Source organism: Natator depressus, chromosome 1 (genome assembly GCF_965152275.1).
Source record: "Natator depressus isolate rNatDep1 chromosome 1, rNatDep2.hap1, whole genome shotgun sequence".
In the NCBI taxonomy this organism is placed as follows: Eukaryota; Metazoa; Chordata; order Testudines; family Cheloniidae; genus Natator; species Natator depressus.
In genome coordinates, this window is record NC_134234.1 from 237,964,594 (window position 1) to 237,981,758 (window position 17,165).

A 17,165-nucleotide genomic window follows, 5' to 3' on the forward strand; every position below is an offset into this window, starting at 1 on the left:
AGAGCCCAGGCTCCAGTCCAAGTGGGAATGTCTACACTGCTAATTTTTGCCCCATAATGAAACTCTCGCAAGCCTGAGTCAGTTGACCTGGACTCAGACTCGCTGCCGCAGGATTTTTTTAAATTGCAGTTTAGACGTATCCACAATCTTTCTCTTATTCCCATTAATAAGGCACCTATCACCATAACTTCTAAGTGCAGAACACAACAATAGGGCCAGCAATACAATCTAAAGGGTGATCATCTCTCTCTACCTCTTCGGGATAGAAGATTTTCATCCTTTCTTTGTCTCTCCTTTCTCTTCCCTCTTTCTCCATTTTCTTCTTAAGTTTCCTCATCCCTATGAGATAGGAGGGAATGATGCTTTGTGGGAAAAGTGGGGCTGGCATTTTGACCTGAGTGCAATCTGGCTGTGGCTCAGTCAGATCCCTATCAGCAGGGAGTTCCACAGCCAGGGATCTGTCTGTCATCAGGAAAGTCCTGCCTCCATCATTTTAATTTATTAGTTATGATGGGCATACCTGTAGCACCCCTGTGAAACCACAGTTGCCTTGGTGGGCAATAGATGAGGAGATGGTCTCTGAGATAGTCAGGTGTGAAGCAGTTAAGGTTCTTGTATATTAAAATGGAGTCACGGGGTTCACTCACCAGAGTGACGCCCCCTGCTGCTAATATGGGGGATTAGCTCACTCAGCTGGCATGCCCTCTACAGCTGGTGCCTCACCCGCTGTCATCACCACCTGCAGACCCTCCTCGGTTCAAGTACTGCAGCGCCCTCTTCATGACTTGGCCCTCCGGCTGCGTCACTCTACACATTTCTCCCCTTCCAGGGTGGGGGGTTGTATCTCCTTCTGTAGTCCAGTCACTTCCCCAGGGGTGAATGGGGGGATCTGGGCCTGCCCAATACTCTGGGGCCCACCCTAGGGACCCTGTGTATTGCAGTCTCCTGCTGCGCCTCAAATTCCTCTCACTGCTGCTATGTCTTCCTGAGCCCCTTCCCCATGGCCCTAGCACCTTCTTCGCCCTTCCTCAGGACATGCAACTACCCAGTCCCAGCAGCCAGGTAGGAACTCCTCTTGCTCCCCTGGTCTCTGCCAGTGGTTGCTTTGTCTAAGGTGCCGCAGGTCTCTCAGCCTACTACAGACACAGTCTTTACTCCTTGAGCTGCCAGCAGAAACTGACCCTGCTCTGCTCTGTGTCTCTTTTTATATGGGCCTCCTGGGCCCTGATTAGCTGCTCCGTTCAGCCTCTCTCTGGTTGGCTGCTCCTTGCACAGCCTCCCTAGGCTGCTTTTAACCCCTTCCTTGCCAGTGTAGGGTGAATACCCCATCACAAATTGACCCTGAATTTGGTCCAGAAGTGAAAAGGGAGCCAGCCTTTGTTACTTACGAGACAGGCTGCTGTGTGCTGTACAAGTTGTAGCCCTCAAGAGGTATTCACTTTCAACCCCAAGTAGAATGACTGGCAGTAGTCTAATCTGGAAGTGACAAAATATGGATCAGGATGGCAAGGTCCTCCTCTGAGAGGAAAGGGCACTGTCTCCTAGGCAGTCACAGGCAGAAGAAGACTCCCTCTACTGCATTCCTAGTGTCCAGCAGTAGTAAAGAGCCAAGCTTCATCTCCAGGCTTAGTACTCCCTTGACGACAGATGATCAGATTGAAGGTGATGTCAGAGTATCAGCAAGCAAGCTCCTTGAAGCATTTCCCTCTTCCTGTCATCATCACTTCTGTCCTCCCTGGGTTGAGAGTTTGAGCCATTTGCTCTTCATCCACGTGGTAACGGCTTACAGTCATTGGGACATCTTAGTGAGGCCTGGGGTTTGCATAGGCTGAGAAGGAGACTGCAACTGGGTGCCATCCATGTGTTTGTAACACTGGAGTCTACGGTGTCTCTGGATCTCTCTGAGCAGTCTCACATATATATGTTAAAAAGGAGGGCTGAGAATATCAGACTCTGCAGGCCTCCATCCATGAGGAGTAGCAATAGCCCATTATGACGTTCCGGGATTTGACTGAGAGGAATGAGAGGATCCAGGACAGTGCCCTCAGCTACATACATGCAACTCCTATTGAACTGATGGGAAACGAGGGCAGAAACAGACCCATGATCTGCAGCCTAGCTATTTATGTGGCTTACAGATATAGGCTTCCTTGACCAGGTACCCACAGCTTAGTGCAATGACTTCCCTGGGAACTAACGGGTTTAGCATGAGTCTATATCACAAGCAGATTTTTCCAGATAGCCAGATATGCACTGGGCCAGCCCAAAGATGCTGCAATGATGCTAGGATGATGCCTGTAGCCAGCCCAAAGGCAGCGTGAAGATACCTGGTGAGCAGTCTTAAATTTTGAAGGAGATGCTGGAAGACATTGCTTATTTGGTTGAAGCCAGGAAAAAACTTTTATCTGAATGCAACTGGAATGTACAGCCCAACAGACTGTGAATGCAAGCAAATTAGCAGTCCCTGATGAGAATTATTCTAGCATATCAAGTCTCTGCCCAAGGGAGCCTGTCCAGACACATCAATAGCCCAAGGAGAGAGTTTGTTAAGGATCGTTTTCATTTTGAAATCTGGAGCAATTAGTATTAATTCACAGGCTGTGTCTTTTCATTGCCTTTTTAATTAGGAGGCTGTTTAATGTAGAGGCTGACGTTTCTTTAAAAGGAAATGCTTATGGAGGTAGATTGGGCTGGTGAATATTAATATAGGATACAATAAAGTCTATGAGCCATATTGGGATTGGAAATGTTAATTATAGGCATTACTTGAGTGTGTTATGGAGACCATGGCCTGCTGTTGTAAAGCAATGCGCAACATGGTTTTGTTCCAGGGATATCGCCCTGAGAATAACTGGTGACTGCTTTGGTGAGTTCAGTAATGTAGAGGGATGGGCTGTGTGAAACATAATGCTCATTGTTAACATACATGAGTTTGTAGGCGGAAGTGGGCCCAGAGCAGACAATGAGCTTGGAATCAAAATCCCTAATTTTAGGAAGCTGAATTCGGCGTCTCCCAATATCTATTTTTGTGCTCTCAATTAGCAGATGTTTCTTTGGAGCAGAGGCACCTTGGCCATTATGTCAGTTCCATTTAGGAAGTGATGTCATGTGTTACATGCAGCAAATTCTCTCCCACTCACTTGGATAAGCCAATGTGTAGGGCTAGCAGATTGCATACACAATTGATACATCTTGATTTAAAAGTGGGTGGATGAGGTGAAGATTGATGTGGGGCAGGGGCATATAACATGTTGTTCCCTGCCCTAGTCAAGTTTACATTTGGTTAAAGTCAGACCTGCATTTCCAGCTGTAAATCTGCAGAGCATCAGAACCAGTCCAAACCCTAGAGCCAGGTCAGCTGGACTCAGGTGTGACTGTGCTCCATTTATCAGACTTTTAAGAAGATATGTGAGGCAGAAGCTGCTCTCAGCACTCTGTGTTCTTCTCAGCCAATCCCCATGAGAAGCAGCCCATCCAGGTTTACTGCGGGAAGGCAAGGCACAGTGACTTTGACAGCCCACATTCTATCTGGCCTTGGGAAGGAGCCACACAAGTGTGTCCTGCTGGTCCACTGAATTTATTTAATGGAAACATCAGGAGTCACATATAACAGGCAGAGGGGATCCACTGTCTGTCCATCTAGATTTTTAGAATGGTGCCCATCACCATGATATCCTGATGTCTAGTGCACAGACGTGGTGAAGAAGGAATGCACAAAAGAGAAGAGGGGATTAATCTTCCCCATCTGCTGGTAGTCAGGCATTCAGGAGAAGAGAGAGGATGCACAGCACCATGATATCATAGCACTACCTCAAAAGTTAGATGATAACAAAACCAGAAGAAAATTCAAATACTGATCAGAAAACCTAATGTATCTTTTTAAACATGCTTTTTATGCTATATGTGTGTCTCACTACTGAACAGATTCAGGGTCAAAGTTTGCATTGCTTACTCAATCAAAGCTTGCACTAATATTATTATTAATATAGCACCAACAATGGGGTATGCAATTTACAGGCAAGAATGAACACAAGGTTTTTGCTCTGAAGATCTTACAAATTAATGAAAATTTTGACTGAATAAGGAGTGCAGAAATTGGCCATCAGTCAATCCAATACCTGCTGAAGTCATTGTGAATGTTTCCATGAATTTCAATGGGAGCTGGATAAGGCTCCAAGGGACCTGGAATGATGGTGTATTGTTGGGTCACAAAATTCGTGCTGTGGCAACATGATTTTGTGGAAATGTGGTGCTCTGGAGAATGCTCTGGAGCGAAGGATACAAATCTGTAATGTACTGACCTGTCAATCTGCCACTGTCCCACCATTTTAATCAGTGTCCGAAATGTTTTAATTTAGAACAGTGATACTCAGACCTCAGTGGTTCAGAAGCAAAATTAGCGACCAACATTACTCAAAAGAGTCACAGTAGTGTGAATTCATTGTTTCATTTACTCTATCTATCTATCCTCACAGCAAAATGACTGACCAAGTATTATTATTTTATCAACGAAATTGGTTAATAACATTGTAGAGGCATCATGACTGGTTAATAATTTAGATTGGTTAATAATTAAATCACTCAGTGTTTTAATATCATGCTGCAAAGAGATCTCCAAAGAGAGGAGATACATTAAAGAACCACTCGCGGCTTGCGAGTCTCAGTCTGCGTATCACTGATTTAGAAGGATGCCAGATAAGAAAACCTGTGCATTGGGTCCCTGAATCTACAGATGAGTTTATACCATCTTCTATACCACCATACTTCTTCCCTATGATTTCACTGCTGTTAACATCATATGGTTATATGGAAAATTTGTCACAGGCACTGTATTGTCTGTTTCTCAGATTATAATCGGTTTAACACACCCACAACTAGTGGTCAATGTATTTTTATCCTGCTTTTAAATCTCCCCTGCAATAAAATGTGTCTTGGATCTGGAGCAATGACTGAGTCCAAACATGCAGTTTTGTGGAAATCACATATTTCAGCATTTTCCATAAAACTGGGGAATACATGCTTTTTTGATGCATTTCCCCCTGCCCCCAGGCATCCCACGGTTTTCTGTTGTGGTGGTGAATTGCTATTAGCATTAGGTGCTGGCAATGGCTCAAGTGCCTGGGTGGATGTGGGGGGTTGAGGGGGAGGAGAGCAGGAGTCATTGGTATTCACTGCCTCCATTTCTGCAAAATACATGTTCTTTTCTGACAGCCCACATTCCGTAAAGACTGTAAGTGTGAGCACTCCTCTGGAATGGGCAAGTTGTATGATGCAGTCTGGAAAATCTGAATACAAATATTTGTTAAGACAAAAACAAAAAAAGGCTCCGTCTACATTACAAAAACAACCCCATTCACACATGGGTATGGTCACACAGTCTTAGTACGTTCTTCTAGTTTTTGTGGGCAGAAAAATGTGTTACAAACTCACGTTTTAACAGTGGTAGATGGCTCAGTTAAAACAGGGTTATAACATGGTTTGGGGTTTTTTTTTTTGCTGTCCACAAAGAGAAGACTGCACCATGCTATCCCATGCTTTGCCACAGCCATGTTTCTACATGGGTATTATTGTAATGAAGGGGGGGCCACAGTGGTGCGTTAACTTCTTACTGTTACAGAAATAAAAACACCATGAATGATTTAAAAAAAATTCTAAACAAACCAACCCTCCCGTCATCGGTTTTATCAGCAACTTTACAAAAATAAAATGAGTTCCGATATCTGCACGTGTACACACACGCACACACACAACAACTGGGAAAACATGTACATGCAAATTATTCTTAATTTTCAGGATGTGTTAATAATGCTTCTAATTAAACCTGGGTAAATGATGAGTTCAAGCTTTATGATATCAAACTATGCACAACTTTTAGGATGGCAACAAGAAGGGTGTCGACACAGGATGTCAAAAGAAGCTGCTGTGCTTCAACAGCCCTTTGCTACGTATTTTGGAAGACTCTGCTCCCCAAATGGCATTTGGAAGGCTGAGTGACATGTAAATACCACCCCTCCCCGAGACCCTTTGAGCAAGTGCCCAGAATTACGGAGATTTGTTTCGAATGTCGCCCGATGGCCAAAATCTGAGAGCAAAGGGCTTGGAAGCTGAGAGAACCAGCCAGGCACAGCTACAGAAAGAGAGAGACAGATGGACAGATGCAGCGATAGAGATGGATGCAAGTCCCAACTGAAGTGCAGGCTAGATGTGTGCCGTCCTTCCACCAATCCTTGCTCCCATTGCAGGGGTGCGGCTTATACAGAATTTAGTCGGATAGGGCCCAATGGTGCAATTCTTACTCAGATAAAGTGCCCAGTGGGAGTTTTGCCTGAGTAAGGACTGCAGGATTTGAGCCACTGGTTCTCTGCCTTCAGACTCTTGATTGGGGGTGAAAATAATCTTGTGAGGTTTGGTCTGGCTGGAGACAAAGTAGAGGGGAGCAAGAGGGAAAGGAAGGGGCAGTGTAAATAGAGAGGGTTCAGGAGAGAAGGTAAGAGGGAGACTTGAGTATGTGCTGTTTCATAAATATTCCAGAGAATGGGAGCAGGAGTTCATGACAATCATATGAAATCTACTGGAGTCAAAAGCAGGATGATTCTAAAGGGAGGCTTTTTTACTTACTACCAAGGGACTAAAGAAGAAATCACTGCACTGGTCTCCAGATAACCCTAGAATCTGAAGGCTTGGGTGTCTCTGTCCATACTGTACCTGATCTCATAAATTCTTTAAAGCCAGAAACCAACAAAGCCATATCCCTGGTGAACCCCTACAGACTCCTCTATAACACCACCTACTTTTCAGACCCATATCAAGATGTAAATAAATTCAGCCTTCCTAAATATCAGGCAGAGAAACAAAGTGTTTGTGTGACTAGAGGCGGACTGGTGGTATTGTGTGTTGGATCTGGCTGAAGTTTGCTTGTGGAAGGCATGTAGTTGGCTGGCTTTCTCTATACTTCCTCACGTGATGTCATTTACCAGAGCTCTTTGGTCCAGAGGCCACCAGCTCTATCACTGCAGAACTGGTTAGCAAGTGAAAACATACTTCACCATTCTCTCTTTCCTCTGCCCCTCCCAGTTAGAAAACATTTCCATCAGCTCTAGGACTCAACACACTGCTCACTCCTTGACAAAAATGGACTCCTACAAAGGGAGGGCAATCTACATGTGGAGATTTCCCTTTTTATTCACACAAGCACTCAAATTGCTTACACCCCTCATCATCTTGTCTCGTACCCACAACATTTCAGAGGATGACTCGCTGAGCTCTTTATACCATGATCTTCTGGCTATTAGTCTCACTGCTGCTTAATAGTCTGTAGCTCCCATTCTGTACTACTTCCTTTGCGTGTGCTTCAGCATACAAAGACACACTCATACATGCTAATATTTTCATGGTCACTGATGGGCACAGGCAGGTGGATATAAATGCAGACATTCTTTCCCAGTAACAACTACACGCCCTCAGACACCATGTCACTTTGACATACACAGGAAAAACCATACATTCCAACATGGCCTAGATCACTGACAAAGACTTGTGGCTGGACATAAATAAATATAAATCCACCCACCCTACACTCTTTCAAGGTATGCAGACACAGCCAAATATAATGATGGTCACAGATACCCACACCTGTGCATGATAAATGGATATACTCAAATCTGTGCATGCCAATGCAATGTATATGTGCAAACTGCCCAGTGTGTTCAAAGAATTGAACAAAGTCTTAGTTGGCTAAGGGCAGCAGCTCTGCCAGAGGAGCCCAGGCAGGTAAGCATGTCCTGCTGCGAGACTGCCTTCTGCAGCAAATGAAGATTCAGCTGCAACAGAAAGCTGTCTGACACTGAAGGGGAATAGAACAAAGGAAGAAGGACCCTAAGGACCAAAGATGTGTCAGCTGCTTTCTCTGAATAAAATCTGAGGGGGAGGACATTATGTGAGCAGCTTTCTCAGTGACTCAGGCCTGGCTTTTTCCATCACTCTGGGCACAGTAACACAGTGCACAAATCAAACTTGATTTCTCTCTCCAGTACTACACAGTAAAATGTAACGAGAAACTTCTTTCACCCAGGGAAGTGGCTAGCAGCTTGTCAGGAAGCTCCAGTAAGAACAAAAAGCAACGAATACTGTACTATATCTGCCGATCTGGAAAGTAAGGACATCTAAAACTGTCCCTGTGACTGCTTCTTGGACAATGTATTCCAAATTCCCTGGCTTCTGTTCTGTTCAACTCCTGTACCATTTCCTTTCCTATAATGCAGAGATTCATGACCTTATTATTATTATCAGTATTCATCATTTTTACTTCCATAATGCTTTTCTTCTGAGATTGCAAGATGCTTTGTAAAAGGTAACTCACAGGACAACACTCCTGTAAGTTAGGTAAATATTGCTATCTCTATTTTAGAGATGGGGAAATTGAGGCATAGAGCCATTAAATCCAAGGTCACACAGTAAGCCAGAGCAGGGAATAAAATCCACAAGTCCTGACTTCTAGCCCCAGCCATTAGAGCATCATGAATTCTATTCTCAGGAGCTAGGTCTTGGCGTTCACTGATGGCTGAAATTTGGCAGACCTGGCTTCTGCTTTGGAATTAATTTTTTAAATGCCAGAATTTAAAGGTAAGTAAGTAAATAAATAAATAAGTTTAGCTGCTTCTTAGGAGTGGCCAAAAATATACACTCAGCCATGAAAGGCAACTGAAATAATCAAATGCTTAGGGTTACATTTTTAAAGCATTTTGTGGGAGAGAATTTAGCTGTGCAACATTTGTTAAAATTGAGAGACGAAGTTTTGAAAATGTAGTTACACAATGGGCTTGAAAATAAGCCAATGTAAAAGTGAATCTGGCAGAAATTGTGTCACTACCTGAAGTTTTCTCATATGCGAGATCTTAAACTAACTCTGTGTCTGTTGTGCACAGTGAGTGGTGTGAGACCTGTCACTGTATCTCTGAAAGGTACAGCTGAGAGAGTCGTTACTGAAATGCATTCTAAACCTCAACTTAGAAGTAGGCCTGAGCTTGGTGCAATGTGCACTAGTGGTGAATTCACTTCAATGTCACTGAGATGGCTTCATTGGGGGGTTGCCTGTGTAAGGACTGAGAAAAACTGAGGAGAACCTCAGGATCTGACCCAACTGCAAACCTTCTAATTAGAATGCTGAACACAGAGGCATGCTAACAAACATGCACACACACTGAGATATACATGCATGTGTACAGTCACCCAAAAGCATGCAGATAAACATGTCTATGTACTTATGCTCTCAGATATTTTCAGCCGCCCAAACGCACTCCAACAGATGTGCAGATTTAAGATATACACATACACTCAGATACTGTGTTCATATATTCAGCCATATACAAAACACCCACCCACACACCTACTCCAAGGCGCACACAACTCCATCAACAACCATGCATACCCATGTGTGCGCGTGTGACCACCTCCCTCTTGGCTGACACATCTGGGATTGAACCGGGGACCTCGAGAGCTAAAAGCATGAGCTACTACATCTTGAGACAAAAAGCCAAGCCTCTCTAGCTGGGGGCTGTAACAAATCATATCCCGTAAGGACTGGCACTGAGGGAGACCTGTAACATACCCTCACCAACGGGTTACCTGTGCACACAAATACATACACGCATACACACTGATTCAGATCTAAAGAGATGCACACTCTCAGGTAGATCTGTAGCCCTACACATAGCTATCCAAATACATTCAGGAACATATACTACAACCAAAGGAATACACTCACAAAAGCCTCTGCCCCCCACATCCGAATGAAGTTTTTGATCTGGGAATTTCTCTTTTAACAATTTAAAAAACTTGTCGAGGGGAAACCCAGTGCATGCAGTTTGCACACACAGACGTGAGCGTAAAGCTACACACAAACCGAGGCACCTATTGATCTATCTTAGGGTTTTCCATAGCACCTATTGCTGTAGTGCATAAGTGCTTCCCAGGTAATCTGATCTGCATGGGAAGGTCTCTGGTAGAATTCATGGAGTCTTCATACATATCCACACATCTACAATTTCTTATGATAAAGGAAGCTGAGCCAGATAGGTTCACTTTCAAGAAATGATTATATGGAATGCTACCAGCACCTTCTGAGACCCTATCTCAAACTAAGCTTGGTCAATTGCTAATCAGGTGGGCAGAAGCACCTTAATTGATCCTGAGGGGTGTAAAGCTCTTCATCTAGTGGAGTGTGTGTGTGTGTGTGTTTTCTCGCTTTTTCAGACTCCAAGTCTTTTGGAACAAGACAAGACAGTATGCAGACAAACAAGGCAGGTTTGCTCAGACCCACAAACAGTGAGCAAGCAGCAAGCTCCTTAAGAGAAGGGGAGGGATGCATCGATAAACTACATCACACTTATTGGGAAGATGACAACTGTCCGTTTGATGTGGGCTGCTATTTCCAATGCCCATCTGCTAAAACTGTAGTATACCAAGTGCTGATAGCAGGAAGGGAATCTGAGAGGACACACCAACATACAACACATTCTCTTATTCAACAGTGTTATAAGTTCAAGGGGATTTCAAACATTTCAGAACAAACTCCATCCTTAGCTGCTGCTCATTTATCAGTGCATCAAAAGATTGCGTAACAATGATTCATTTTTTTAGTAACAAATGTTAGGAACTTAGAGCAAAGGACTTGCCTAGATAAAGAGAGAAGATTTAAACATGCCAGGTAACAAAAGACATGTGCAGAAATCTGTGGGAACTGTATAGTAGGAGGGAATTCTTTAGAGGGGACACAGGGACCATCACTAAGTGCCATTGGTACTTTCTATTCAGGGAATAGGGCTGCCCCTGCCTGTATTCTCAGCTGAGAAAGACAATTGTTTATTTGGACAGATATGGTCTTATAGAGGTATGCCATTTATCATACTTTTCAATGTATTTTGAAATACAAAGCTGACAGATTTAGGAGCTAGACTGAAAACAAATGCTTTTGAATTCAGACAGGGGTGGAAAAGAGAGGGGGCCGTGTTTGGTCTATTCTTCCCTTTTTTCATGTACAAATTCCATGGTAATGAAGCATATCATATTGACAGCCCTGAAGACTTCTGTTTATCCATACAGCAGGTACAGCATGAGCAGCAATAGCATGAGCTTCCCTACAACACCCTGACAAGGTGCCTCAAACCTTCTACATGGGAAGAAATCATGGGAATTACACTGAAAAGATGTTTCAGAGTAGCAGCCCCGTGTTAGTCTGTATTCGCAAAAAGAAAAGGAGGACTTGTGGCACCGTAGAGACTAACATATTTATTTGAGCATAAGCTTTCATGAGCTACAGCTCACTTCATCGGATGCATTCAGTGGAAAATACAGTGGGGAGATGTTATGCCCAAATAAATTTGTTAGTCTCTAAGGTGCCACAAGTACTCCTTTTCTTTTTACTGAAAAGATGGACTCAGTTATCAAATGTGTCTCCCCACCAGAGCAGGGTTGTTCCCTATAGTATATATTCAGGCTTTAAATGTTCCTAATGAATGGACTTCCATCATTTTACTTGAAAGATTATTCCATAGATTAATCTCTCAGCCAGGAGAAATATTTAGCATAATTCGCACTTCATTACTTCTAATTATTATTCCCTTTTCCCTACCCTATATGATGGGCACTGGAGGATTTTAAAAGTGGGAGGGCCAAGCAACCAAAATTTGCCAAATTTGAGTGGCACTGCAACCCTGTGCACCAGGTTGCAATGCCACTCACTCACATTTGGCCCATGGTGCAGGGGCAGCCATCATGAAAAAAGTGTGTGCAGGGAGGAATGGCCCTTTGGCTCCTGTCTCCCATGCCTATGCTATATGATGCCTCTCCATCTTTGAGGTTTGCACCCTTTCAGTGTTTGTAGACTATTTCCAGGCTGCCCTCTTAGGGCTTGTCTGCATGGTGCTTTAGTGCAAACTAGCTGGGGAGCAAATTCTAATGCGCACCAGTATGTCGCGCACCAACTGAACTGTGTGGCCATTTGTGTGCACTAGAAGTTCCCTAATGTTTGAAACAGGACTACATTAACGAGCACTAGGGAACTTCTAGTGCTCACCAGTAGTGGCCACGCAGGCCAGTTAGCATGCTCCACACTGGGGTGCACCATGTAGACAAGTCCTTAGTTGTCTCTTCGACAAGCAATATATATGGAGAACTCTTCAGTTTTCCACAGACAAATCACTCTCCCCACTCCCTAAATCATTTTAACTGCCCTTCTTTGAATTCCCTCCAATTTGTCAATATCTTTCTGGTAGTGGGGTGCCCAAAACCTAATGCAGCATCCCAGGTAAAGTTACAGCAGGGCACTATTACTTCTCTGCTACATGATATGATACCTCTACTGTACATATACAACTCAAAACTGCACTGGCCTTTTCTGCTGCCACATCACATTGCAAATTCATGTCTAATTTGCTATCCATTAACACCTTTTTGCAGTATTTCTACTTCTCAGGTTTCTCTAAACTAAATTTCTTTGTTATTTTATTGTCCATGTTTCTAAACTCTTTAAGTCCCTTTGTATTATATTTCTGTCCTGTTTTTTTTTAACTCACTCTCATATAGTGTAGTTGCACATTTCATCAATGTATTTACTCCCTCTTCCAGATCATTGATGAAGACATTAAATAAGGGTAAACCTGTGGTACCCTGAGAGCCCTCCTCCCAACTTGATACACCAGGCTATTTTTATGGTCTTTTAGCCAGATTTCAATCCCCATGATTGTGCTCCTGTCCAAGTCATTTTGATTTAAGTTTCCAAATATGATTTATTGAGATTCTTGTTCCACTGATGTCTATGGGAGTTTTGCATTGCTTTCAGTAAAAGCTGGCCTAAAGTATCAAATGCTTAACTCAAATCTAAATGTAACGTACTATAGCTCCTATGTTTCCTTCATCCACTAATTCTGTAATTCTGTCCTGTCCCATCAAAAAAACAATGAAGTTTGCGGGTAAAATATATTCTTTATAAACCTTATGCTACTCACTTCAGTCTCCAGGGGCCATTCAATCCTTGACCTGCCTGCTGAGATAACCAGAAGTGGTGCTAATTAGTGCCAACTGTGCTGGTGGATTTTGTGATGTGTAAATGTGTCCAGTGGGAAATCAAATGAGACATGGCCATGTACATTTTCTATGGATTTTTTTGGAGTGGTGGGGGAACCAAGGCATAGGGTGGAAACTACCCTGTAAAATAATAGATTTTTTTTTACCCAGTTTACCTGATCTCAAATGAAAATGGAAAAGTAGGGACAGGTTTCTCGGTGGCTACTGGGGTGCTGGGATTTGTTTGGAGGAAGACCAAGGCGCATCTACACAAAAGATTCTAGGTTTGGTTCCCACAGTTCCACCTCGAAAGAGTTGCCTTTAGACCTCTGTGGAGTGGAAAGTATCACAATGCCATGGAGAGTCCTGGACTGGGACTACTTCTGCAACTTCCCATGGCACATATCTCACTCTCACTTACACTCCACATTTCCCATTGATTTTCCTGCTATACAGTTTTACTCATGCCAGGCTGATTATGAGGGAAAGAAAATGATGCAACAGTCAAAAAGTTCTCTAAGTCGTTCCAAAAGTCAAAACAAAAGAAAACAAAAAATAAAAGAAATTTTCAAAACAACAAAAACAATCCTTAAAAGGAGGAGTGGGGGGAAGAAACAAAAAGAAAACCGGGAAAGACAAATGAATGTTAGAGCAGGCACGATCATGGACAGACGCCAGCTACTTACGTTCACCTCGGTGATTGCTATATCAACAATGCTACCCACAACAATCAAGGCGTCAAATGTATTCCATGCATCACAGAAATAGTGCTGCATGTGGCAGAGAAGCCGAGGAAAGAGAGAGAGAGAAAGAGAGAGAGAGAGAGAGAGAGAGAGAAAGAAAGGAAAAAAGGTAAAAAAATATTAAAACAAAAATAAAACAAAAACAAAAAAAAGCATGAAAGAGGGAGAGAAGAGAAAAAAATAAGAAAAGAAAGAGGTTACGTGGGCATATTAAATAGTCTCTTACCACTTTATAGTACTGGCTGCTCAAACCTCTGTAAAGTTTCACATGATGGAGGGTATCAACAAAAGCCTGGTTAGTTAGAAAGTTACACTCAAGCATGTCTACCCTTTGGAGGGAAAAAAAGCACACACACCCCAAACTCTGTGCGCTTTCACCAGTCACAGCCGGGGGCGTGCTATGACAAGTGAAAAAGAAGGAGGCGGTTCCCCCTCCTTTTTTTTTCCCTGGGAGAAGGAGAAGGACGACGGCAAGTTCAATAAAAGCATGACTAGAGGGGGGAAAAAAACCAGAAAAAAGAGAGAGAGAAGGAAACAGAGGAGGAGGAGGAGGAGGTGGTGGTGGTGGTGGTATCCTGGGGAGGGTAGAGTAATACTCACATTAGTTTCACTGAGAATGACGTCTATAATGCTGCCAATTACGATGAGGAAGTCAAAAACATTCCAAGGATCACTAAAGTAACCCTACATAAGGAAGGGGCAGGCAGGATGGGGATTAAAAAGGAATGTTAGACAGACAAAAACAGTTCAAAATTACCATTAGAATTATTGCCTTGATACCTCAAGCAGTTTTGCTCTTAAATCTGCGCACTGGTTTAGAGACCAAAGACCAATTCTTGCATCTCTTATGCGAGCCGCCCTTTCTCCAGCCAATGTAAGCACTGAAGCCAGTTGGACTCCCTGCTTGAGTAAGGACTGCTCTGTGAGTAGGGGTTGCAGGACTGAGTCCTTCAGGTGTCAGAGCCACCTTTCTCCAAGTAACCTAACACCTTCCGCTATTCTGGTTTTCCTGGGTTGTGTAATTTTGCGGGGAGGGGTAAAGGAATGGTGACCCTTGGTTCTCGCCAGTATTCACTCCCATGCTGCAAATGAGAAATGGCCACTGGGTCCACATTCAGGCTGTAATGGACTGTGCTGGGGCTATGAAAGACCAGGTGTCTCTTAAGAAAAGAGAAAGAGGGGCCTGATAAAATCAGGAGATGGGTTAGAAGGAGCTTTTACAACTCATTGGTTATCATGTTTGGTTCTCTGCCCAAACACCCTTTGTGGATTTGCAAGGCACCAACAGTTTCTACTGATTGTGCCTTAGCTCTTCTCTTCAAGGCATTGAGGCAGACTGGTGCTCTTAGCAAGAGAGATGCAAAATCATGCTCTTAAGTGTCCCGAGTGTCTGTTTGCCCAAAGCTGGGAATGGGTGACAGAGGATGGATCACTTGATGATTACCTGTTCTGTTCATTCCCTCTGGGGCACCTGGCATTGGCCACTGCTGGAAGACAGGATACTGGGCTAGATGGACCATTGGTCTGACCCAGTATGGCCGCTCTTATGGTCTTATGTTAGTGTTATTCTCCAGGCTCTTTATGAGATCCTGCCTGTTGCCTCCCCACACCCCAGTGGAGGGTCCTCAGCTCTCGCTGCTTTAAGTCAAATACATTATGATATTTTACCCACTCTGTGAATTGATGCTGAGGGCAACTTTATGTGTCCAATTTGCCTACCAACCTTCAGGTGGCACCAGCCTCCACTGCCTACCATCCACCCCAATGATCCTGGGCAGTAAGGGGAGCTAGGATCCAGCATCCTTTTCAGAAAGGCCTTATTCAGTCTGGCTGCTGAGCTTCTGGTTGTCTGTCTCTTTTTCAAATTAATATCTTGAGCAAAGTTTTACAGTTACTCTCAAGAGAATTCATCAAGATTTGCAAAATATCTTTGCCAAGAGCTCCCCTTTCGTATATGATCCCCCTTTTCTTCAATTTTAGGAACAAACAAACAGGAACTCCTGTACTCCTGTTATGTATTTTGGTTGCAGAAGGATGGACTAATCTGACTTCCCTGATTCCCAGCTGTGTCTTGTTTCCAGCGATATTGAACCTAAGTTGCACTACACTTGCTATTCTTAGTGCTGGAAAGTCAGGTCATGGGTAAAGTGTGAGCCTGAGTTCCCAGACAGTATTGCAGAAAGAAAAGAGGGGAGAAAAAATAATCCCACCGCTGGCACTGCAAAAGCCAGGCTTGGGAACCTGAGATTGTTGTGGGCACAACCAATATCTGGGTCAGACACTGGCTAGGAGTTCCCTTCTGAACTCTGGAAGACAGCCCAGATGGATTCTTCTGGACTAGAGAACTCTCACATTTATGGGCCACGCCTTGGGCAGAACAAACAAACATGCAAACCCCACTTTCTGACTGAGTACACACCAGACAGTTGCTGTGAGGGGAATTGTTAGAATGGATTTTGAAAAGAGAAACAAGAAAAGAAAACCCATTCTGAAAAACACAGCGAACGTTTTCGTGTGCAAACATGAAACAGGTTTGTTCAAAACCTGAACTCTTAAAAAAAATTTGCCCAGTGAGTGCAAATTTCCCACTTCATATCCCATATTACACAGTCTGCTACTTGGGGAGAGGAAACAGGAGCAAAAGCAAATTTAGGGAATATTATTATTCAGCATCCAGCCTAGAAAATACACAGCAAACATTAGCATGAGCACAGCAGTGATCTCCAGCATTTCTAGCAACCAGATGGACCTGGAATAAAAATGTAATTAGAGTTCACCAAGGGGAAGGGGAGGGAGAGAATGGCAGATTAAACTGTAAAGGCACTCACATTTTGAACAAATAAAGAACATATACAGATCACACGGAGCTCCAAGAACGTGCCTTTGTGACCTGACATGACCTCAGCCCTGAGGGCACTTGAAGAATCAAGAGAATAAAGCAGAAGACAGTGGGCCGAATCCCACAGCCTTTCTTCATGAGTACAGTCCCACTGAGGTAGTGGCAGAGCTCACATATTGAAGATCTGCAGGATCAGACCCAGTAACATATCTACCTTCCATTTCCTTCTCTGTGTTCATCTACCAGTCCCATGAAGGATTTCAGTGGGATTCCAGACAGCTCTTGAAATAGGAAATCTGAGTTTGCTTTTATGCAGCAACAGGGGTAAAGTTCATATCTGTTTGGTTATTTGGGACTGTGCCCACCAAAATGGTAGCTGTTTACTTTTAAATCCATGGATACTTTGTATGGTTTAAACAGCTTTTAAGCAAGCACGGGAGATGCCACCATCAGATTATACCAACTTTACAGCAGATCACAGTTTGGGCCTAACCAAGTTGGCCATTTGCTTTTAATGAATA

The 17,165-nt window shown here is 43.5% G+C and overlaps 1 protein-coding gene across 1 annotated transcript in view; it reads right to left on the reverse strand.

Annotated features, from left to right (window-relative positions):
- The window catches only part of CACNA1C (calcium voltage-gated channel subunit alpha1 C), a 714,429-nt gene that overhangs the window by 67,425 nt on the left and 629,839 nt on the right, over window positions 1–17,165 (reverse strand). Inside the window, exons 31-32 of the mRNA XM_074938754.1 lie at window positions 14,406–14,489; window positions 13,749–13,832 (exon numbers count right to left, since the gene is read on the reverse strand). Of these exons, the coding sequence (XP_074794855.1) occupies window positions 13,749–13,832; window positions 14,406–14,489 (168 nt within the window). The remainder of the gene's footprint in view (window positions 1–13,748; window positions 13,833–14,405; window positions 14,490–17,165) is intronic.